The 22,218-nt window shown below is 49.9% G+C and overlaps 9 protein-coding genes across 9 annotated transcripts; 1 reads left to right on the top strand and 8 right to left on the bottom strand.

Moving 5' to 3' along the window:
* Positions 1-68: 68 nt before the first annotated feature.
* Positions 69-1,897, bottom strand: N7519_003689 (MFS transporter; the record flags this gene model as incomplete). Its single annotated transcript, XM_057290467.1, has 5 exons — positions 69-173; positions 225-323; positions 380-1,158; positions 1,219-1,648; positions 1,697-1,897. 5 exons carry the CDS (start codon positions 1,895-1,897, stop codon positions 69-71), a joined length of 1,614 nt encoding a protein of 537 aa, XP_057151669.1.
* A 693-nt stretch (positions 1,898-2,590) lies between these two features.
* Positions 2,591-4,829, bottom strand: N7519_003688 (uncharacterized protein; the record flags this gene model as incomplete). Its single annotated transcript, XM_057290466.1, has 10 exons — positions 2,591-2,782; positions 2,841-2,936; positions 2,983-3,099; positions 3,155-3,241; positions 3,315-3,430; positions 3,486-3,611; positions 3,689-3,916; positions 4,029-4,201; positions 4,260-4,446; positions 4,526-4,829. 10 exons carry the CDS (start codon positions 4,827-4,829, stop codon positions 2,591-2,593), a joined length of 1,626 nt encoding a protein of 541 aa, XP_057151668.1.
* Positions 4,830-6,315: 1,486 nt separating this feature from the next.
* N7519_003687 (uncharacterized protein) lies at positions 6,316-7,274 on the bottom strand (the record flags this gene model as incomplete). Its single annotated transcript, XM_057290465.1, is given in 3 exon segments — positions 6,316-6,363; positions 6,412-7,069; positions 7,081-7,274. The coding sequence occupies 3 exon segments, from the start codon at positions 7,272-7,274 to the stop codon at positions 6,316-6,318; spliced, it is 900 nt and encodes a 299-aa protein (XP_057151667.1).
* A 15-nt stretch (positions 7,275-7,289) lies between these two features.
* N7519_003686 (Zn(II)2Cys6 transcription factor domain-containing protein) lies at positions 7,290-8,133 on the bottom strand (the record flags this gene model as incomplete). Its single annotated transcript, XM_057290464.1, has 3 exons — positions 7,290-7,316; positions 7,663-8,066; positions 8,121-8,133. 3 exons carry the CDS (start codon positions 8,131-8,133, stop codon positions 7,290-7,292), a joined length of 444 nt encoding a protein of 147 aa, XP_057151666.1.
* A 697-nt stretch (positions 8,134-8,830) lies between these two features.
* Positions 8,831-10,636, top strand: N7519_003685 (uncharacterized protein; the record flags this gene model as incomplete). Its single annotated transcript, XM_057290463.1, has 1 exon — positions 8,831-10,636. The coding sequence occupies one exon, from the start codon at positions 8,831-8,833 to the stop codon at positions 10,634-10,636; it is 1,806 nt and encodes a 601-aa protein (XP_057151665.1).
* Positions 10,637-11,121: 485 nt separating this feature from the next.
* Positions 11,122-16,025, bottom strand: N7519_003684 (aminophospholipid-translocating P4-type ATPase DNF3; the record flags this gene model as incomplete). The annotated part of the gene is made up of 4 exons (XM_057290462.1): positions 11,122-12,585; positions 12,620-15,166; positions 15,238-15,309; positions 15,339-16,025. 4 exons carry the CDS (start codon positions 16,023-16,025, stop codon positions 11,122-11,124), a joined length of 4,770 nt encoding a protein of 1,589 aa, XP_057151664.1.
* Positions 16,026-17,243: 1,218 nt separating this feature from the next.
* rfeF (uncharacterized protein) lies at positions 17,244-19,582 on the bottom strand (the record flags this gene model as incomplete). The annotated part of the gene is made up of 7 exons (XM_057290461.1): positions 17,244-17,591; positions 17,648-17,715; positions 17,767-18,668; positions 18,762-19,132; positions 19,247-19,336; positions 19,389-19,511; positions 19,577-19,582. 7 exons carry the CDS (start codon positions 19,580-19,582, stop codon positions 17,244-17,246), a joined length of 1,908 nt encoding a protein of 635 aa, XP_057151663.1.
* A 502-nt stretch (positions 19,583-20,084) lies between these two features.
* On the bottom strand, positions 20,085-20,780 carry N7519_003682 (HD domain-containing protein; the record flags this gene model as incomplete). Its single annotated transcript, XM_057290460.1, has 3 exons — positions 20,085-20,334; positions 20,382-20,595; positions 20,642-20,780. 3 exons carry the CDS (start codon positions 20,778-20,780, stop codon positions 20,085-20,087), a joined length of 603 nt encoding a protein of 200 aa, XP_057151662.1.
* A 359-nt stretch (positions 20,781-21,139) lies between these two features.
* Positions 21,140-22,073, bottom strand: N7519_003681 (phytanoyl-CoA dioxygenase family protein; the record flags this gene model as incomplete). The annotated part of the gene is made up of 3 exons (XM_057290459.1): positions 21,140-21,396; positions 21,454-21,672; positions 21,725-22,073. The coding sequence occupies 3 exons, from the start codon at positions 22,071-22,073 to the stop codon at positions 21,140-21,142; spliced, it is 825 nt and encodes a 274-aa protein (XP_057151661.1).
* Between the last annotated feature and the right edge of the window lie 145 nt (positions 22,074-22,218).

Here is a 22,218-nt window from a genome sequence, read left to right as displayed (position 1 = left end):
GGGTGAATAATTATGAGATGTTTTAGATATCAATGAGATGGGGACCGATATCCTGCCTAGCTGAGCCTTCAGCTGCTTCGTCGGCCATACGGTTCAAATGGCAAGGCTCCGGCAATGATCGCCATCACAATGTAAAGGGCTGCGCATATGTAGATTGGCACAGGCGTGCTGGTCTGTTACCAATGTAAGTATTTTCCCCAGGAGAGCAAAGAACGAATCCTCACATTTGCAGCCTGGCCAACAACGGCACTGATGATTCCCATGATCCGATTGAGCCCAATAGCAACACCGTTGCCTGTGCCCCGGTGGGCGGAGGGGAAGACCTATCGAGCAATGAGATACAGAATGACAGAGCTAATCAGAGTGGGCAAGCACATACCTCGGGGGTGTAAGCATAGAGTGTACCATAGTAAATATTCAAGCAGAAAGAAATAGCACATGTAAAGCCCAGATTCTGGCTCGCAGTGCGCACTTGCGTATAGCAGAAAAAGAAAACCATTGTGACCACAGCTCCGATGATCATGGTTCCTCGGCGGCCCCAAAACCAGGGCGAGCGACACATGAATCCCGCTAACACAGGACCGAAGATGCCACAGGTATTGTTGATGGCATAGTTCCGCCAGGTGATATACGGGCTAGTCTCTCCAAACATTGCGCCCCGCGACGCAAGATAGGTTGGGAGGAACACGTTGTACAGTGGATACGCGAGGCCGATGAGGAGCCATGAGAGCCAGACCAGGGTCGTCGATAGTGCCATTTTGCGGGTTGCGAAGAGTCCACGGAGATGGAAAAGTACTTCGCTTGGGGAGATTAGCCGCGCCAACCAACCAGCTCCTGGGGCTCCTCCATGAGCGATTTGTCCACATGCCTGAAGCCGCTCGATAGTGAGACTGCATGGGCGGTTGTGTCGATCGGCAATACTGCGTAGGACGTGTACTGCCTGCTCGTCTTTGCCCTCGGAAATCAGGAACTTGGGGGTTTCTTCAAGGCGGATGATTGTCAAGCGGAGGATGGAGAGAACGAACACAAAGGCGCCGCTTGTGTACCAGACATAACGCCATCCCTGGTTATTTTCACGAGTACATGTAGCTGCATCGCTACAGGAGAAGTCGGGAAGAAAGGCCCAGGCAAAGAGACCTGCGATAAGCTGACCCAGACCTAGATACTGGGGTCAGTTCAGACTTTCGACAGGATGTTTACTTGGGAGCGTAATCTCACCCCACCACGCCGCCATGAGGGTCAAAAGCCACTGGTCCTTGCTGGGAAGGTATTCCAGAAAAACTGTGGTATCCAGAACCAAGTTTCCCCCAGCACCGAAGGCGCTCAAGCAGATAAACAAACCCAGGGTGACCCAAGAGGGAGCAGCTCCCGCGACGATAGTGAATACCGATGAAACAAGCAGGGAGAAGTTGAACGCGAACCGGCGGCCGATAATATCTGCCGAAAAGCCCCAGAAAATTGCACCCACCAACATGCCGACATAAACCGCGATGGTGAGCCCTGTGGAATATGATGGGTTGAACTCCAACCTGGCCTGGGTTGAGATAATGGACTGAATCAAGAGAATGAGCGAGTCAACAGCATATCCGAATCCGTTTAGGCAAAATAGTTTCCAGTGGTGAGGCGTGAAACCAATCTCATCAATGGTCTGTAGAGGAGGACAAAGGGCCTCGAGTTAATTGCATGTCTCAATCACGGTGCGCGGATATTGATTTCCCACATCATTGATAAGCGTCATCTTGGCAGCAAGAACCTCGTCCACCTTCTCTCCCTGCAGGATATCTTGGTCTCCATTTCGAATCGATCTTTCCTCCGCCAGCAACGAGTTCGTCGAGTGTTTGTCCTTGCCCGCTGTACCTGTAGGGACAATTGACCCCGGGGAATATTGCGAATCCATCGGCAGCGAGGGGTAATATTTCTCTGAATTCCTCTTGATTCCGGGTAAGGGAGAAGATGCTGGCGCAGTTAGTTAAGAGAGAAAGGGAAGCAGGGGAGCTTTGACGCCACGAGGGGCAGGGTACCCTTATAAGTGGAATTAGCGGCAAGCGCTGATTCGGCTAATATACATTTCTCGATCGGCTTGCATATGCGCCTCGTCCAAGATCGTCACGAGATTTGCCATGAAGCTGCTGTGGGGGATACCTAGAGATACCTAGATAGGTAACCTCCTCCATGACCTCGATTAACTAAGGGTGTAACATTGCCCAGGTGACCATCTAGGCAATCCCTAGAAGACTTTTGATCGCGATCAGTCAGATTCCAACCCTTTTAAAGGCAATGCTGCAAAGACTTGGCGCACGAGCCTTCATCCGCGATCATAACTCGCAGAGAGGGGCAAAGGACGCTATTCCCGATTCGCACGGATTTTACCAGCTGAGATGCGATGGATTCGGGGGATATCTGGATAATCATTTCTTGGCGTGGTAGGTGTAAACCTTGGAATACTTGAGCTTGTTAGTTTCTTGTAGGGAAAGATGTCGGACAAATAATGTTCTGGCCTGATTCGTAAGGCGGAAACATGAATCTGATGCCTTGTCGACGCCAACTATCATAGAACTATAGCAACAGTGCCTTCAGCGAACCATATCCTCTAACCCAGACCAACATTTTTGACTCGGGAAGGGCTGGCCACTTTGCCATCATCTTCTGTAGAACCCACAGATGTATCTCCCTCTATAGACGATGACTCGACGGGTTCAATAGCTGGGAGACTCCCCTCTGCCTTTGCTGCTTTTTCTCTTATCGCGCCACAAAAGAAATTGAACAGTTGCGGTGCCCAATACTAGGAAAACATTATTAGCGGGAAACGAGACCCATAGTCATAGAGAAATGGTTCTTACTGAGTAGTATTTGAAGTACGATTGACCAAGTATATCCCTTGGGAGCGCGGGGGAATGCTGTTGTTTTCCACATAAAGTTGGGAGCCTTCGTTCAAGCTTGTTAGTATGTACCCGAGGCAGAGGAATAGATTATGGGACTCACAACAGCCTGCACAACATAGGCAAGGTCATTTGCCATTGCAACAAGCAACGCTCGCTTCTCTGTGTCATTGGAGCAGATCTCGTTGATCCAACTTAATATTAAAGGACCGGCACCACCCTAAAAACACTGTCAAGATGTGATGATGGAATACTTCACAAGACGATAAACTTACGCCAATATTACTCAGCCAATAAATGACCATACGGCCCTTGATATTTGTGTAGAAGGGCATCTTCATCATGAGGGAGGCGAAAATGATCTGTGGAATAGAGGCAGCTGTTAGCTACCGTAGTATGGAGGTCACTTAGCCGATATAACCTCTCCTGACTTACAGTCGTAAAGGCGCCGATGTAAATGAATGGCCAGCGAGCGCCACGACATGGCCCATCAGACAGCCAACCCCAGGCCAATGCCATGACGATGAGAACACCGGTAGTAGGGAGAGGTACTTGTATATAAATTAGCTAAGTTCATTAGGACGTAGAACCTAAAGTCGAACTCACAATTATTAATCTGAGCGACAGTGTAAGTTGTTCCGGGGAGAGGAGCAGGGTCGGCATTAAAACTCTTCAGCCAATAGCCCATAGCGGGTTGAGGGATGCCATTGTTCCAAAGAATGTATAGCAATGCTGTGGGACATTGTCAGTATATTTCTAAGAATATTTCTAAGACGGGAAAGGCGTGAAAGGTGTGAAGGACGACTTACGAAGAAGATAAGTATGCCAGCTCAGCAGAATACCTTTCACCTTTGCCTTAGTCCAAGGCTTCTTGCCAGCACGTCCAATATTCTCCATTCTCTTGATTGACAAAAGATGCTCTTCTTCTGTCGTCCACCATGTCTTTTTGCCGCTTTGCGGTAGGTTGGGGAAGAATATGTACCCAGCGAGCGCAAGCGGTAGGGTGATAATACCGTCGATAATGAATAGCCAGCGCCCTATTCTCATCTGTCAGCAGTTGTTTCCTTTGTTTTCGTTTGGGCTGAGATAAAGCGATGATCGAGCCCAAAAGGTGAGGAAGGGAGAATCTGGAGGATTGCGGTCACATACATCCAGCGTAACCATTTGTCCCATGCAAGTTTGTATAAGCAGCAGCCTGGAGGAAACCGCTGAACAAGGTGCCAACCGAACCAGCGAGCCAGAAGATCATAGCCCGCTTTCCAATTTCTCGTGGCGTGTACCATGATCCCAGCATGTAATGGATGCCGGGGTAAAATCCTGATCTATAACGGCGTCAGTAGCTGGCCACTGATAGTAGATAAAATATTGATAGGGACATACTCAAAGAATCCGACGAGGAAGCGCAAAGCATACAGAGCTTGATACGATTTGACGCTTGATGTACAGATTGTCGCGAGTCCCCATCCTACCTCTAGCGAGGGGATGACCCATCGAGGCGAGACTCTGGTTAACAACAAGTTGGACGGGATTTGGCCGATAACGTATCCCACAGTCCAGATAGACGTGCCTGTAAGAGTCGTCGTTAGCAAATCCCCCGGATTTTCACGTAAGGACAAAACGAGTCGGACGAGAGCGAATGCACGTACTAGTGACTAGTTGATCGCCATACATCCCGAGATCCTCTTTCATGCCACTGAGAAAGGCATTGTTGACATTTGTTTGGTCGATATTCTTCAAGAAATATCCGAGAGATGCGAACGTGAGGACGTAAGCATCTACTTTGAAAAGCATCCAGCGTTGATCTGGTGGAAGTTCCCATGTATCCCATATATAACTTTTCCATGACCTGACATGCTTTACATCATCTCTCTGGGTGTTAGTCTGATTCTCCGCATCTATGCTGTACACCGAAGCGGTCGTCACTTGTCGAGAATCATCCGCGGTTCCCATCTTGCTTTGGGAGTTGTTTGATACCGGGAAGCCTTGTGCAGTCTATTATATAACTGTACAAGGTCCTTGGTGTGAATGAATAACGGCAATTTTACTTACTTATACAACTGGTGAAATATGTCCTCAGCGGACCTGATAATCGCGTCACTGACAGATCCTACAACCATCCCGCCCTGATGACCGGCAGTTGAGGAGAGAGATAGTCGTTAAATCCGACACTAATCTTGATTACCTCCTATAGGTTTACAAAGCGGGTCCCTAGCACACGAACATGGCGATTCTTCGGGGTAGTCTTGCGCAATACTCACGCAATTTGCCTTGATTCACGCAAGCTCACTTGGAAAAGGATGCACCAGCCTTGCTAGTGCTCAGCCTATCTTCAAGGCCAAGAAAACATTGAAAGTCTCGAATTTCTTTTGCTGGCAGAGTTGAGTTTGTCAAGGTTACGTGCTAAGACGCAATCCCTCGACATCTTACGTGCTACCACAACATCGACTCGGATAATATATGCAACCATTAAAGGACGATGCCTTTACTTTTCCAGTTCTCGACTTGGCAGGACTTGACAATGAAAGGATGTAAAGGATATCTAGTTCTCGGCAGTCATTTTACTCCCGGAAACAAATATGCGAGATCAAACCAATCCTCAACGCGCGGGTTGATCCAGATACTCAACCGCCAGCATAGTATTTCCACCTATGAAAAAATTCCAGTGTCTCATAGAGTACTCTGTAACGCAAAACTACCTCGAAAGGCAAAGGATCTACAGGCCAGGTACGGCAGTGTATAGCCGCCAGTGCGCCATATTGTATTTCGCAGAACATTTCATAAATCTAGTATATGTGTATCTTATTAACCATAGATATTGATAGAAATTGACACTACATAAATCGAGATATCGTAGATGTTGAAATTTCGAAGTTATATATAGGGAAGTTCCCGTTTATAAATTAAGCCATTTTTTTTGCCCTTTTCCAGTTAGGGGGAGAGAATACATCTATATAACTAAATATCTAAGGAGACCACTAAAAAGACCACTAAAAAGACCACTAAAAAGACCACTAAAAAGATATCTAAAAAGACTATTGGGGAGGACTACGTAAGAAGATCACTAAGAAGACTACAGCTGTATAAGCGGCCAATTATTATTATTATAGGAATTGGGTTATTGTAGAAATCGACCCTATAGAAGTTGATATTTTGGGAATTAATCATTAGCCCCCAATTTGTAGGTAATAGTAAACTGGCGTATGACAGTCAAAATTTAACATGGAAAAGTACCATATGGCGCACTGGCGGCTATACACTGCCATAGGCCAGGGATACATCCATGTCCAGTCCAGGTGAACAAGCCACTTTGCCGGTAGAAGGGATAGAATAATCATCTTAATTGAACTACCAAGAGATTTTTTACATAATTACTAAATCAAATCTATAAATTCATATCTGAAAGACTTTATAGACTAAACATACAAAATTCTATTATTTATATAATAAGATAGTCATGTTGCCTCTCCGATCCTGAGTCGCGAGTCTGCAGAAGTCAGCAAAATATCAAGATCCTATAAAGAAGGTAACTCACAAACCACACCCACGGAATGTTGCTGCTATCATGTTTGGCCTGTCTACCTCGAGCATCCCAAACAGATTTAAGTAGAGAAACCGACATTTGGCTAGTGACACCACCATGAGACCGGATATGGTCGAATCGCAGAAGGACATAATGCCGAGCGTACGGGGACAAAGCATCAGTCCCAGCCATAAAAATCGGCATAACCACTAACTCGATCAGACGACAGTCTGCAGGGATTTCCGCTAGGGAGTCCAAGATTGCTGTCACCGAATTTTGTATTATTGGCGCTTCGGCCGGTTGAGCCATATCCAGCAAGCGAGATGTATGCAGTATGCATGCGTGACGGAATGCCTCAGCAACTGCAGGCCAGCGGGGATTGTCGTTTGGATATCTGTCAGGTTTCAAACGCCAGGAGTACAACTCATAGCGGCAGGCATTGAGAAGCCGCTCGTATTCTGCTGTTTCCATCTTGCCCGTTGCATGCGCCTTGGCATACTCTATGACGTTGCCTGTTATTAAGAATATCTCGCGTGGGCAGCCATTGACCCGCTCGAATTTCAAGTCGCTTAAAGTGGCTACGGCTGCACGAAGCTCGGGGGAAAAGCATAGTCGTCGTGGGTCTGCGAGTGAGCGGATGATGTCCAGCCTAGTAGGATATGCGTCAGGACTAGGAGAAACTGAAAATGAGATGAGAGAACTTGCCATGCTAGATTTCCTAAGAAAAATATTGTTCTTTCATTCTCTCTGGATATGGTATCAGGCAAGCGCAACTGGTTGCAAATCGATAGGGCACCCGTAATATGAACTCCGTGGGTGGATATGCCCGATTCGAAAATCTTCAGATTCATTAGTCCTGTGTTAACATCAGACATAAAAACGCAAGATTGTCAACTCACATCCTGGAGTAACAGTATCTGAATAATAACGAAAATACCATCACGTTCATTTTCATCCAGCTCGCCAGATATCCCATTTCGGAGAGTTTCTCCAAGACAGCGTATAGCTCTGACTCGATATTCAACGGCCAGTGTCTCTCGCAGATATGCATCTTCTTTTCCTATTCCCATATGGCATGCGGTAAGACCTAGAACGGCATAAAGCACGCCAATTTGTTCGTATGCTAGCGGCAGAATATAAACTTGATATGGGTTGTCCGCGCCAGCTGGAAGAGCGATTTGATGTGGACATATCACCTGGTCATCTAAGTAAATATTCTGCAGTCAGTTAAGGGTAATCCGACACTCAGGATAAAACAAACACACAATGTGCCAACAACAGCTCCGTCCGTTCTAGCATTAATAAATCATCCAACTCCACGGCTCGCCCTTCCGACTGTGGCCATGGATGGTCGAGAATAGGCAGCCATTCAATATTCCGATCCTCGCAAGAGGGCAAAGCACTTGGATGCTGTTGATCAGATTCAGATTCTTCATGGCTGGTATCTGGATGATCAGTTCCGGTGCCCGGTTGAGTCCGGACAGCATGGTCACGGCTCACAGTAGGGACCGCCCTGTTCTTCCACTTGCCCCGGGTTGCTATCCCGGCAAAACGGAACTTGTCCGGATATCCTTTGCACTCAAGGCCTTTGGTAATGCATCTCTGACAAACGGGTTTTGTGCGGTCGCATTTGCGACACTTTTCACGGCATGTTATACAAGCCGGGCCTAGGATCGTCAGAGCCGCATTTTCTCGGTGTACTCGGTGTATATTTCACAAACCTCCCGAGGGCATATCCTCTCTCGCTTGTTGATAAGGATGTTGGAGAGATGTTTTTTTCCGAGAAAGTCGACCTATCAGGATGAAGAGAAAGAGAATGGGTCAACGGCAAAAAGAAGGCCGGTGATAACGCCACGTGACGGTTTCCATGGTGGTGCTTGTCAAGTTCCTTTCCTTTATATTATTTTATATTATTCGAGATGACATTTAATGGACTGGCAGCTGTCTTGGATTCTAATCCTCCCATGTCATGAAGCAAAATGGTGATTGTAGCCTGATAAACAAGGCCTCTAACATATGGAATAGTTACCCAATGTCAGCTAACTTCGCCAAATACAACCTTTCCTCCTTGCTTCATTGCTTCATAGAGATCGTATATCATGCAGCCTTTGAAATTTCCTTCACTGTGACTACATTTTCCCTACGCGCTGGGATTGACTAGCGTGGCGGCAACTGGGGTCTCGGGAGAGGGCGTCACCAATGGGAGACGAGGATCTAGAGATGCCCTTCATTAACCGCCATGTTTTGAACAGTGCGAACATATAGAATGGTTAGTGTTGTTTCATATATGCAGTAACAACGAATACTATCTTTAGGATGTTCGATTCCAAGTTGGACTGAGTCTAAATACCCAATGCATCTCTGTCTCGACGGAATCTAAGCGTGACTCTTTCTTCCTTTACTATTATACATCCTTTAATATATCTCCATCATGCGACAAAAAGGACACCTCGATGAGCCCAAACACTTAATAGTCTCATCGAAAAGCACCCCATCAAACTCCTGGATCGAGCATTTTCTATTTGTCCTCCTCATTATCCCCTTAACACTGAGTGCTCTCGTATTATATACCGATGTTTCCACCTGGTATCTTCCAGACAACCTATACGCTTTTGTGAATACAAATCGAACATCTATCCAGACAGCAGTCCAGATCTTCGGCGCAATCCTAGCAGCCATCGAAGTCTTCGCACTCTGTCGCCTAATCAACTTAACAACTCGCATTCGATTCGCACAAGCCCCAGTCTCCCTAGACACGCTTGGCTTCTGGTCAGCACTATCCACTCCAACAAACAACTTCTGTCTACCTTTCTGGATGATTGCCATCACGGTTCTTCTCGGCAATCTATCTGCTATCATATCAGCACTATGGACCGGCGCTTTGACACCCGCAAACGCCATCGGCATCCAACACTCTACCCTATCTATTCCAGATTGGTCCAATATCAGTCTAATCAAGGAATACCCCTCCGAGATCGACAGGAACGGCCTATCCATTCGCGAGGCAAAGGGGTACTTCACCTACTCAGTAGGCATGGGCTCACTAGGCTCACTACTATCCTCCATGAACTCCGCCTCGCCAACCGACGGCGGCGTCCGCAACCACCCCAAAATGGACAACACCCGCTACAACTACCACGGCCGATCTTACGGAATTGGCGCAAGCGCCGGTCTCTCCGACGATAATCTCGTCGCCATACCCCACGTCAGAAACTATACCTTCAACGAAGTCGGCCTCGACGCCTCGGTCGACTGCATATACAATACAAGCTCGATGTTTGTACTCCAAGACCTTCCACAACCAACCCTCCACGCAGCCCGGGGTTTACTCCCCGATAGCAAACCCAGCGCACCGGAGTACTCGGTCTACGTTGGTCGAGGCGACGATGCAATAGTTGCGTTAGGGGTGGCGGCGGATCCCACCGAATACAGTGCGAAGCGATACATGGCCATCGCGGCAGGGAGGTACTACAAGAATCTGGATAAGGTCCAGTGTGCCGTCACATTCAACCCGGCATTATTCAATGTCTCGGTTGATATCCAGGGACGGAATATCAGCGTTAGCAAAGTGAGATCCGTGGATCCGGTCCATGATATCGACCCCCATCACAATATAACCCACATCGTCATGCGACAACTCGAACTCATCTCCAACGATCTGACTAGTTACTATCGCTCGACCCTTGGGGATGCGTTCAATGCTAGCATTAGTGATTATCGCACTTCCGTTGCTGGCGGGGACCTATCGGAGATGCAGATTGTGATGAAGGGAATGGAGAATGCAGTTACGTCCCTCGTTGACGATATCCTTGGTGGGTATGCGTCGGCTCAATTGGTGGTCGGTAGATTCAGGAAGTCCGCCCCCGTACGGGTTGAGGTGTCTACTTTACGCATCGGCTCGCGGGCTTACATTATTGCCAGTGCGGTGATCACGGGGTTGATCGCGCTTCTGGTTATCGGGGAGGGCATTCGAATGCGATGGTGGAAGGATCTCCCGGCTTTTGATTATCAGGATAATCGAGCATTGGTTGTGGCTTCTAGGGGTGGGAGGGGTTTTGCGGAGTATGTTGAGCAGATGAACTGTAAGGATCTTGGTAGGGTCCCGGTGATTTGGAGGAAGGGTAAGAGTCAGGAATCATGGGATCAAGGGGAAATTGTCTTTCGACCCTTGCTACATGACTCCGAAGATGATATTGTGCACATTGGACCGGATAGGGATTCGGTCGCTTGGATATGAGGCCTCAAATGGCGTATAACTGTTGATGATAATTTATGATGCATAGCGAGTGCATTAGACATGTATAAGAAAACATCTGTCAAATCTCTGAATTAAAAATAACGCGAGGCAAGAAATATGTACTGCACCTCAACCGTAAAAAGAAAAGGGGAATCACACGTATGCAATAGAACCCGATATGTAACGCGAAAGAGAAAAAAAAAGCCAGACTGCCAACAATGTGAGTCGGGGTATCTTGGTATCTTGGAACTGACGGGCGACTGTGCAACAGACCGAACAGCGAACAATAAGAAAAGAGAGACCACGGAATTGGACAATCCCAATTCGAAAATCAAACCAACGCCTTTCGATGCCCGAAGGGATCATATGATAAGTGAGCGGACAGGACTCGCAGATGCAATCGCTATGAGAGAAGACAGTCAAAATAAAAAAGAAAGCAGGGGAAAACCCGTTATACATATACGAATCGAATCTTGAATCTTGAATCATTTGAGCTGACCCTTGCGCACAGCACCATAGCCCTTACTGAAGAGCTCCTGGATCTCAACAGAACGCCGACGCCCATTAGCGTCTTCGGGACAGAGGAGTCCAGACTGGCGACCACGGTCCGTCTCAGCATTGTGACTCGGGACGCTGCTATTATGGCTAACCGTCGCGCTGGCGGTATCGACCTCGAGTTCCTTCGTATCCATGACACGGGGACGGGCGAGCAGTTCTCGAACCTGTCGTTCGCGGGCATCCATTTCAGCCTTCTCCGCGTTTTCCCGGGCGATCTCGAAGCTTGATCTCTTGGTGCCATGGTCCCAGCCCTGCTGGAGTTCTGAGGCTGCTGCTTCTTCGAAACGCTTGCGGATGTCGAGGTCTTGTTCGTATTCTTGGAAGATGTCGACGTCTGTTGGGAAGAAGAACGCGCGGAGAGTTGAGACTGTGAACTCGAAGAGGAGGACTGCTGAGACAGAGAGGAAGAGGACGGTCCAGAAGAGGAGGTTGTGGCCGGAGTGATGGATGAAGTTGGAGGGGAGGAAGTAGATGCCTTTGCCGGAGGACATTGTGTATTCGCGGTCGAGGATCAGATCCCACATGAACCAGCCGCCAACGGAGATTATCACTACGATTAGCGACAGGTAGGTTTTGTTGTGGACTTCCAGGACTTGGAGCTTCATGTTGATGACAATGATGCACGCAGAGTAGGTGAGCAAACCCAGGGAGAAGATGTCGTTGTCGCTGGGGTTCACTCTTGCCAGGCCATAGAGACTCCACATCGTGAAGAAAATTATCACCGCTCCGCAGGTCCCCATGAATGACCAACCCAAGTATAGCCGTATATTGAAGCCGCCATGTCTTTGACCCTTGGTGTAGAGCTCAGGCACGGCCAACAGTGTCGATGCGGAGAGGTCTTTGGTGAAGATACCCAGGAAGATGACAGCGAGCGAGGTGAACAGCGTGTTGAACATACTTAGACTCCACGGCTCGTACAAACTAGTTCCAGTGTAGCCGTTCCAGCGCTGATACAGCGCTTGAGTCAGATAGAACAGCATTTCCTTCCAGAACGTGCCGAGTGTATACTTGCAGGCACGCAGGTAGTTCCAACGGCCGTGCACCAGAAGCAGCTTGAGAAGGAAGCGGAACTGCGCAATCGAGTAGTCCGAAATACGTGCTGCCTGCAATCCCTCCTTCCCAGTGATTCCAATACCCACATGGGCCTCCTGGATCATGGCGATATCGTTGGCGCCATCTCCAATGGCAAGCGTGATTGCGTCGGTGAGCTGTTTGCGGATCGATCTCACCAAGAACGCTTTTTGCTTCGGGCTCGCGCGGCAACAGATAACCGAGTCTACCTTGACAGCCAGCTGGAAGAACTGTTCGCGGACCACCTCATTCGCTTCGATCAACGACAATGTCTGACCATCAACCACGACCACGGAATGTGCAACACGGCCACGGGTAATCTCCCCCGATAAGATGCGCGATCGATTGCTCAACGTCGCCATTCTCATGATCCAGAATAGTCAATGTCGAGTACTCCTTGACAAGACGACACGAGTGGCCAACATTAATAGCAGTCTCCCGCTTGTCGCCAGTTAACATCCACATCTTGATATTGGCTCGTCGCAGTTTGTCAATAGCCTCCGGGACGCCCTTTTGCAGCTTATCCTCAATAGCAGTGGCACCAGTAAGCTCCAGCTGCTGCTCAATCTGCTCGCCGGCGTCCTCAATTTTCTGCTGTCGGTCAACGATGCTAGTGCAAGCCTCGTTGTAGGCAGTCTTCCAGTTCGTGTAGGTCGCTTCATCCAAAAACCGGTGACCATACAACAAAGTCCGCAGGCCGTCAGTGGCAAAGTCATTCAGATGCTGGAAGCAGCGCTCGAAAATAGCCGCCTCGTTGACGACCAGTGCCTCCTCCACAAGATCCTCATCGTCTTCGCCATTCGTGGAGCTTCCAGAGTCCGAGATCGCAGCTGAGGGTCTACCCATCTGCGCCGAAGGCCGAGGGCTGTAATACTCACTATCAGCCTCTCTGTATCGCATACCACCATCCGTCTCCCGGTCGCGCAGCCAAACATCGATACTAGCTCGAAGAGCCGAGCCCTGCTGGCCAGTGATTGACGAACGTCGACGGTTGAAGCTCGGCCGGGTCATACTGCTCCGAGCACCACTGTTCTTCCGGCTGTGGTGCTCGCTGTTGCGTCGGATGACTTGGTTCATCTCTGCATTCTTGCGTCTGCTTGCACGACGCTCGATCTCGGTCGCTTTCTCATGTGCCAGGTCGGCTTGCTTCAGGAGACGCATCAGTGTGGTGTCGGCACCTTTGCAGAATAGGCAAATGCGCTGGTCGGGCATGCGCACGACAACTGACATGCGCTTTCGCGCACTTGAGAATTCGATCACGTCCATGACCTCGTAGACTTCGTCACTGGTGGCTTCGTCCGGTCCGTTTGGTTGTGTGCGGATAGTCAACGTGTTTGATTGGCGATCCACGACGAGATATCCGAGTTCCTGGGCTGCAAGAACAAGAGCTAACTCATCCGGGGAGGAAGCCTGGAAAGTGGTGTTTCCGTTCGCGTCTTCTTCAGGAATGCAAGTGTGGCACAGGGCCATAGACAGAATGAACAATTTCGCCTTTCGGGCAAAGATGGTGTACGGCTTGCGCTGGATATATTCGAGCATCTCTTCGGTGCGGTATGTAGTAGCCGACCGGCCAGACTGACGGGGAGCATCAAGAGGCCCTGACACATTCGACGGACGGGGCATCTGAGCCTCGGAAACATTAGACTTGCGGCCCATAGCCTTTTTCCCCTTTGTACTTCGCTTCTTGTGGATCAACTTGGTGTGGTCGCCTGCCCGAGCAGCTTCTTCCTGAAGGTCGGCGTCGTGCAACCACGCGGTTCCGGCCACACTCATCTTGCGGAAGCGCATGGAGTTATTTGTCAGGGTACCAGTCTTGTCTGAGAAGATGTAGCTGACTTGACCGAGCTCCTCGTTGATAGTGGATGTGCGCGCCTCGAGCGGGGTGTCGGTTTCGGGATCGTACATATCGATATCATTGAGAAGCAGCATCTGGGCAACTTTGACGATTTCCATACTCACGTACAGGGAGATGGGAATCATGGTGTTGAACATGATCAGGAACGAAGTGAAGATTGGCCCGTAGGAAACACTAGCATCTTCAAGGTACCAAGAATGTTGCTCCACGTCCTGAGACCAGTACTTGTAGGACACGGTGCAGATAACGGCCAGAATAACGACCAACACCACAATCAACATGACCACGCGATTGACCTTGTCCTGGAGAGCGGGCCTCTTAATTCGCGGGTTCTTGTTGGCGTTCATGCGGATCTTGCACTCTTCGCCAGTATAAATTACCATACCCAGAGCGCGGTCGGTGTTGCGAAGGATGCTGCCACGGTAAACGATCTCGTTGTTAGTCAAGGGCAGTTTCTCCTGGCCATTGACGCTGACGTGACCGTCGAACTTATAGAGATCCAAGTTGGGGTCCTCAACGACAAAGTGCAAGGAGTTGCTATTGATGTCCTCCACAGTCGAGCAAACCTTGGATACAGGCTGGCAAGGCTGCTTATTTTTCAAATTTGTCTCACCGTCGAGAGCCATAGTCTCAATGTAAGCGACGCCGTTGGGTCCGCTGGCGTGGAGGAGAGCAATATCAGCCGGAATCGGCTGGTCGCGCTCAAGTTTGATAACGTCGCCGACACGAATGTCCTCACACTTGATTCGCTCCCAATCTTGAGCGTTGCTTATCATGGAGGCGCCGTCCTGGATCGTTCCGTGGCCTTGGCGGAGCACCCAAGCATCCCGATTGTTCTCTTCCTTGTCCAAACGATACCGGCGCCAGTCGTCAAATCCTTCCTTGCCCATCGAGATACCAACGAAGATCAAAAGCGGAACGATGGTTGTGTATGTTCCAGTCGTACTCAGGCCAGGGATCATCTGCAGGATGGCTACAATTAAGAAGTAGAAGTTGGCGACTTTGGTGAACTGGGCGAAGAATTGGCGGGGAAGAAACTCCAGAGACTGTAACGACTCGAGCGAATGTAGTTACCGATATAAGGCTTCTGGGTGCGCTCGTCGATCATGGAACCCACCATAGACGGATTTAGGTCAATGTGACGCCCATCCTTAGTAGGTGGGATATCCTTGATGCGCAGAATAAATTTCTGGATAGAGGTCATAACAGCCTGGAAACGCGCAACAGCCACTGCAGTAGTCGCCTTTTCTGGAGCCACTTCTCATGGGCCACAGACACGGAGAACTGTTCCTTGAGACCTTTCTCTGAAGGTTCAGAGGAGACATAAGGGGAAGCATCCTCCTTATGCGTCGAGTCGAGCGTGGCCGTCGGCGCGACGCTCAAAGGATGCTTCTCATCGGCGGCAGTGAGTGTCTCAGCAGCCGGAGCCTGGGCGGGAGTCACATTAGACGAAGGTTCCTTGACCTCACCCAGCTCAGCCAGGGCGAGGTCATCCTTCTCCGATGAGTTGATGGTCTTATTAAATATGGTGCGACGGAGCGAGTATCCACGGTTTCGCGACCGAGACCGACCGGCGGACTCAGGACTCGGCGGGGGAATCGGGGAGAGGGTCGCACTTCGGGGCGAGAGTGGTGAGGTGGGTGAGGAAGCGGCTCGAACAGATGGAGGCGCCGGCGCCGTGTTGATGGTTAGGCCGCGAGAATTGGGGCGTCCGTCCCAGTTTGTCTGTCGTTGTTCCTCGGCCGACTCGCGATCGAGATCGGTTGAGAAGCGCACATGTTGAGAGGAGATCCGCCGCCCGGAATCCGAGAGGGTTCGTGAGGGTACAAGAGATGGGCGTCTGAGGGCATCGTTCTGCTCGGGTTGGTTGCCTTCTGTAGGCTCTGCAGATTTGTCGTTGGACATGACGACAGTCGAATTCCTGGCACGAATGCGCGGGACAGATCCCGACGATCTCGGTACCTTTTTTTTTTCCTCTCTCCTCCGAGATTATTGGATCCTTCCTCTGCTAGTATTCCCTCTCAAGATCAAAGTAAAGTATTCGATTGAGCGCACTGATTAGACAGTCATCCTTCTGCTGTTCTTTCAGTGGAGATGTTTTCCCCCTAAAATGAAGGTGTTGCGAGGGTTGAGCAAACGAAAGTACTCCCGTCGGACGCAAGGATAGAAACGAAGGGCGCAATGATTTCGTATAGAAGAGAAAAAGAAAAGAGGCCAAGACTAAGAGACTAAGACTAAAAAAACCCAGAGAGAGAGGAGCAGCCAAGACCAAGTCTGGAGGGAAGTGGTAACCCCAAAACGGCCTAGTGTTTCCAACTGACGATATCTACGAAAAAAGAGTTACTCCATACAAGGATATGATAGGCAGGCATAGAATGAGAAAATTGGAGTTAAAGTGGGCATTGGAAAATCCCAGACGTCTAAAACGTCTAAAACCTTGTCAACAGCCAAAACCGTTCATGGCCAACCTTGGAAGTTCTGGGCAACGCGTAAGATGCAACCATCTAATGCCCACGCTTACGCCCCGGGCACAGCCCCATCCAGGTTTAAATTAAGAATCGTCGAATCAGATGGGATTGTTCCTCGCTGCATTGGGGCGACACACGAAAAGACCCGCTGGATCCAGAACTACCAGATTTTTAATTGGCCACCCTCACATTCCCAGGACCCTGCAGCCCTATTGCAGATGGCGGAAAATTGGGGACTTCAGGCCCAGGTAGGTACCGACCAAAGTAGGTACATGGTGACTTCCAAGGTTCCTAAGGTTCTTCTCTTTTCCTCTTTTAGCCAATACATGTTAACCTTGAAATATGCTGCATCTGTACAACCACTCTTGAGCGCCCTAGCAAACTCGTGGGCTGATTCGTTTTAGTGTAGCCTTGGCAGGCCCGTTCACAAAAGACTATGTTGTATGTACTCCGTACCTTAGGTACTACTCCATAGACCTGTCAACCTTGGAAGGCCCCAAATTTAAACGATAAAAAATAATATTCAAAGTTAAAGTTAGGTTCGAGTTCGTAATTCATGGAAACTACGGGGAGTAAAAAGAACCCAACAACCTTCCCTCAAAGCATGGCGAAAAAAAAGAAAGTAAATTCAGAAGCCCTATGATGTCACATTCCATCAATAGCGTGGCGGCTGTCCACCATACTGGTAGCCAGGTCCAGGAGATCCATACCCATGTGGCTGCTGTTGGCCATACCCACCCCGCGATCCCTGGTAGGGAGGCTGCTGGGGAGACTGTTGGTATTGACCCTGCGGTGGGTAGCCCGGCTGGGAACCGTACGAAGCCGGTGGGGCACCAGGGGGCGGACCATACGGAGGCTGAGCTTGGCCCTGGGGTGGCGGAGGTTGGCCGTACCCTCCTCCGTACTGGCCTGTTGGTGGTGGGGGTCCACCACGACGTGCATTTTCTCGCTCATCCTTGGTGTCGTAAGAAGAATCGATAGCGCCGAGCATCAGTTTGGCGCACTAAACGGAGAGTCAGTTAAATACTATGCAATGATCACTGTCTTGAAACGTCTTACCCAAAGCTCGCGAGTAAGATGCACGGGTGGGTTAGCACGCGACATCTCATCCTGCTCAACCTCAAAGTCTAGAACACCACGTTAGTTAGATCCACTATAGAACCCCACGTGGAACTTACTGGAAGTACAGTCGATCAGATGGCCGATATGAGGGTCCTCATCCAGAGAGCCCAAGAAGTCGCGAGCCCGCTGATCAGTTCCCACCTGCGAGAACTGGAAGGCTACGGTGCCGGGGCCATAACGGGTCCGTGACGTCTCCTCCACTGCGTAGCGAATGACATCACCCACGGTACCGTGAGGCTCGCCAGCAGGCTGTCCGTCGGTGATGGTGATCACCAGAACAGGCTTTTCCAGACGGTTGGCCTGGGCGGGTTGAACGACCATGGGGTCGATGACTTTGCTCCTCAGACTGGTGCCCAGAGGGGTCAGGCCTGAGAAACGGACTCGAGACACTAGGCGCTCGACATCATCTGCATTGCGGATGCCATCGCCCTTCTCGCTGGAGTTCATGAATCGGACAGAAATACCATCCTGGTCAAAGGTAGATGCGGCAGTAGCTACGATACCGAGAATTTGTTTGAGCTGGTCCTTTCGGAGTCCCTTCTCTTCGAATTCGATAGATCCACTGTCATCAACATAGAGAACCACGTCAAACAGCGAAAGCTTCATGACATCGGTCGCAACCTCCATGGGCACGGCCCATTCATGAATCAGCCTATTGAGCTTGCCTGGTGCTTCAGCGGCAAGCGACTGAACGAGTCGGTCCAGTCGCTCGGGAGGGTAGAAGCTTTGGAGATTCTTCTCCTGAATCGTGGAAATCAACAGCGATCGGTAGGCTGCGACCTGTTGCTGAGTGGCCGGGGGAGCTGCGGAGGGAGGGGCGCCACCGGGTGGGCCATACTGGCCTGGCGGTGGTCCGCTTGGTGGTCCTGGTGAGGGTCCAGGACGGCCCTGGCCACCGGGGTACGGGGCTCCCTGGGTAGGGTAGGGCGGTGCCTGGTTCAATTTTCCGTTAGCATCGCTTTCCAACTATTACCCATTCAACGAGAATCCGAAGTGCTCAGACAGAATACACAGGAACAGGCAGTGATGCAGGGCAGGGGTTATTTTGTACATATGGCGGCTGCTGTCCAGGGTATGGTTGTTGTCCGGGATATTGCTGTTGTCCAGGATATTGCTGTTGTCCGGGGTATTGCTGTTGTCCGGGGTATTGCTGTTGTCCGGGGTATCCTTGTGGAGGAGCTTGCTGTTGACCAGGATAGGGCGAGCTAGGAGAACCATAGGGCTGTCCCGGTTGCTGACCCGGGTATGGCGAGCCAGCAGAGGCATAAGGCTGGCCTTGTGGTGGGGGTGGAGGCGGGCGGCCATAGCCCTGAGATTGCTGAGATTGCTGCGATGCGGGGTATGGTGTGGATGGCGGGGGCCTGGAGTACGGAGATGATGGATTGTTCTGAGGTTGAGATGAGCCGCCGTATGGAGGATAGCCTTGGTAAGGTCCCGACATGGTTCCAGAAAGATGATGACCGTGGAGGGGTAAATCGTGGAAGCGGGGGAAAAAAACACGGAAAGCAAAAAGAGTTAAGAAAAAATATAGCTTACCGATCCCTGGGGGGCTGGGGATCCTGAATAAGCCTGGTATTGGGGCTGTTGGCTCTGCTGAACGTTAGCACCTTTTTTCTTTTTCCTTCTCTATGACGTCGAACGAGTCATAGCAGCAGGCGCAGAGATGGACATGACTTACCGATCCACCAGGCTGCAGAGCGGCAGGAGGACCCCCAGTGTATCCTGACGGAGGTGCACCTCCATATGAACCACTGTTAGCCATGTTCTGACTATTCTGAGCTGCGGCGATTTTCTGAGCAAACTAAAGATGGTCAGATTGAGGGGGTTCTCTCAGGAGTTGTAGTGGGAGGAATCTGGAAGACTTACACCCATGATAAAACTGGATGGGGAAAAGAGGAGACAAAGTAAGACAGAGAGGCAGAGGTCGGAGTATCACGAGAGAAATCCAAAGTTCGATGACGTTGCCTGATGTGGATAGCCCCTCTTAGTCGCCCAAGTGAGGCTGAGCTGTATACGAAAGGTACCTTGGGATACTTGGCGCCCCCCACTTTCCTTACTACCAAAAGAAGTACCTATTAAGTATCTTAAATGAAGTCAGCAGGTTGGTATAAATGCAGCCCTATACATATAATAACGCATATGACAACGAATTCTTGGAGTCATTTCCATGGTGCCGCTTCATGAGGGCGCTTAGCCTCCCCACTAATTATTTTTACACCCCCGAGCCTGAACAGCTTACTTAGTGAACAATATGCCCACCTGGGCATGGGTGGACCTGTGGACCTTGGAAAAAACACGTGTTTCTCTTTGTAGCTGAAACCGAACATGTCAATAGGCATCCAAGCTGGAATTTAACCAATACACCCTAGCTCCCTCAGGTTTCACGGAGCAAATGCGCGATTATCATATCCAGATAGACCCCAGCACGGGGTGTGGTGGCCTCAACACCCTCCAATTTGGCAGCATCATCCCACAGTCGAAGTGAGACCATTTCGTCTCGAAGTGGATCTTCCTCAAAGTTCTTGAGGTCTGCACCTCGGAAGGGGCCCCCTTGAAATGCCAGCGACTTCTGCGAGGCAGATGATAGAGATTCGTGGTATCTCTGGTCGGTAGCAGTGAGGTACCTAGAAGGTGAGTCTGGGCTCGCAAAAAGACGGACAAGATTACCTACCGCTTCGCAGCGACATGACTATTTACCAAGCGACACACTACTTCGCTGAATCCAAGAGATCGCAGGTATGATGCCCCGATGGCTTCATGACCGACACGGCCGACGTTTTCCGTGCTTTCGCGAAGATTCATGCGTGCCTCCTTGGTAGATTCTAGCGGAATGATTTGACCAATGTCATGCAATAAAGCCGCAATTACCAACTCGTCACGAGCATCTCGAAGATATTAGTGATCGTCAGAGATATTAGGATTAATACGCACTCGCTTTACTGGCCTGGTGAGCCGCCTGCAGGCAGTGTTCTAACTGGCTAATCGATTCCCCGATGTAGTCGCCTTGGCCATACTTTTCTAGAGCGCCGATCAAAGCCTCTGCTTTTTCTTTGGGTGATTGCTGATTCATAGTCCTAATTTCTCGGATACGAGGAGCGTTGGAGAGAAACAAGATCCGGCTGGACAAAAGAGAGATGAGGAAGAAGCGAGGTGGAAGCTTGGAAGGAATCATTTATATACGCCATGGCCCTTTTACTATATCTCCGGTCCAGTTGCAGGTACCTTGACTAAAGTGTTCGGTCATCATGCCGGTGGCCCACACCAGTCGGATTTGAAGTCTGGGCCTGACCGATTTATTCCAATAAGATATACGTTTTACCTAGTTAGAGGGATTTTGCTTTGACCAATCAATAACATTGTTACAATATCTTTGGATCACGGGATTGACTTTTACTTTACAAAGTATGCCGTGCGGCTTGACTATATCCATCAGGCCGAGATGACCTTCGAGTCCACAGTTAACATAGGGGACCCAAAGGCATATCGCACACGACCTTCCTCGTATGACTGTCCGCTTTGCCGCATGTGTGTCGCAGGCCAGAGTTTCTGACGGTCGGAATAGTACTGGTCATGCAGATTACCTTCAGCGGCACAGTTATACGTTGCATAGATCGCACGCCGGTCCTTAGAGCTAACATTGGCGCCACTGCGATGGGCCAGATACGAGCCAAAAATCAAGATATCTCCTACTTCCATTAGCGAAACTGGAGTAAAAGTATTGGGGAGCTTTTCAATCTGCATACCTGACTCAAGCTCAGCTGGTGTCCAGACATTGCTTTCGACCCAGTCGGACGCAATGCAGCGATCACTGCCGAGAGGAATATCCATGCGATGGCTGCCGTCCACCACTTCCAGACCTCCATTGGCAGCATTCATTCCATCGACTGCCGCAAGGATTGTCAAATGCTTGATGTTTTTAACATGGGTGTAGGCATTGGCATCGATATGGGGATCGAAACCGCCTATCAAGCGAGTGAGTTACCCAAACAGGGCTGTAAAGCGGGAATTACTTACCACTTCCTGCCAACTTATAGTTAATCTTCTCTTTGAAGAGAAGCATCTCCTCTCCTGCGAGCTGTTGTAGAATACTTGTTGCACGCTGTCCTCGGAGGAAGCTATCGAATCCGGCATGCGAGTTGGCAAAGTTTTCAGTGCGACACAGCACGTGTTTGCCTTCCGAATTCACCTCCTCATAAGGCATCCAGGGCACGTCAGGGGTGCATGGAAGATCGTGGACTTCCTGCGCCCATTCTCGCAACAGCTCCGATTCCTTAGGAGTGAAGAACCCGCGGATCAGTAGGTATCCACGCTCCTGGAAATTCTCCAGCTGCTCAGCAGAGAGCGAGTAATGAAAATTATCCATTTCTGTTACCGGTATATTCGAGTAGAAACACTGAACAGAACGTGCTGGTGAAACGATCAGAAGCTCGCATTTTGTAGATCGATCGAAAAGCCGGCCGTTACATTGAGAGTCCGGAGGTATCGCCCTTCGCACCGAGATGAGTATT

The sequence above is a fragment of the Penicillium mononematosum genome, assembly GCF_028829835.1.
Source record: "Penicillium mononematosum strain IBT 11891 chromosome Unknown utg000002l:1.0-8112719.0:1.0-8118358.0, whole genome shotgun sequence".
Taxonomy (NCBI): Eukaryota; Fungi; Ascomycota; class Eurotiomycetes; order Eurotiales; family Aspergillaceae; genus Penicillium; species Penicillium mononematosum.
Note: the sequence above shows the minus strand (reverse complement) of the source record. Positions and strands in the feature narration are given on the sequence as shown.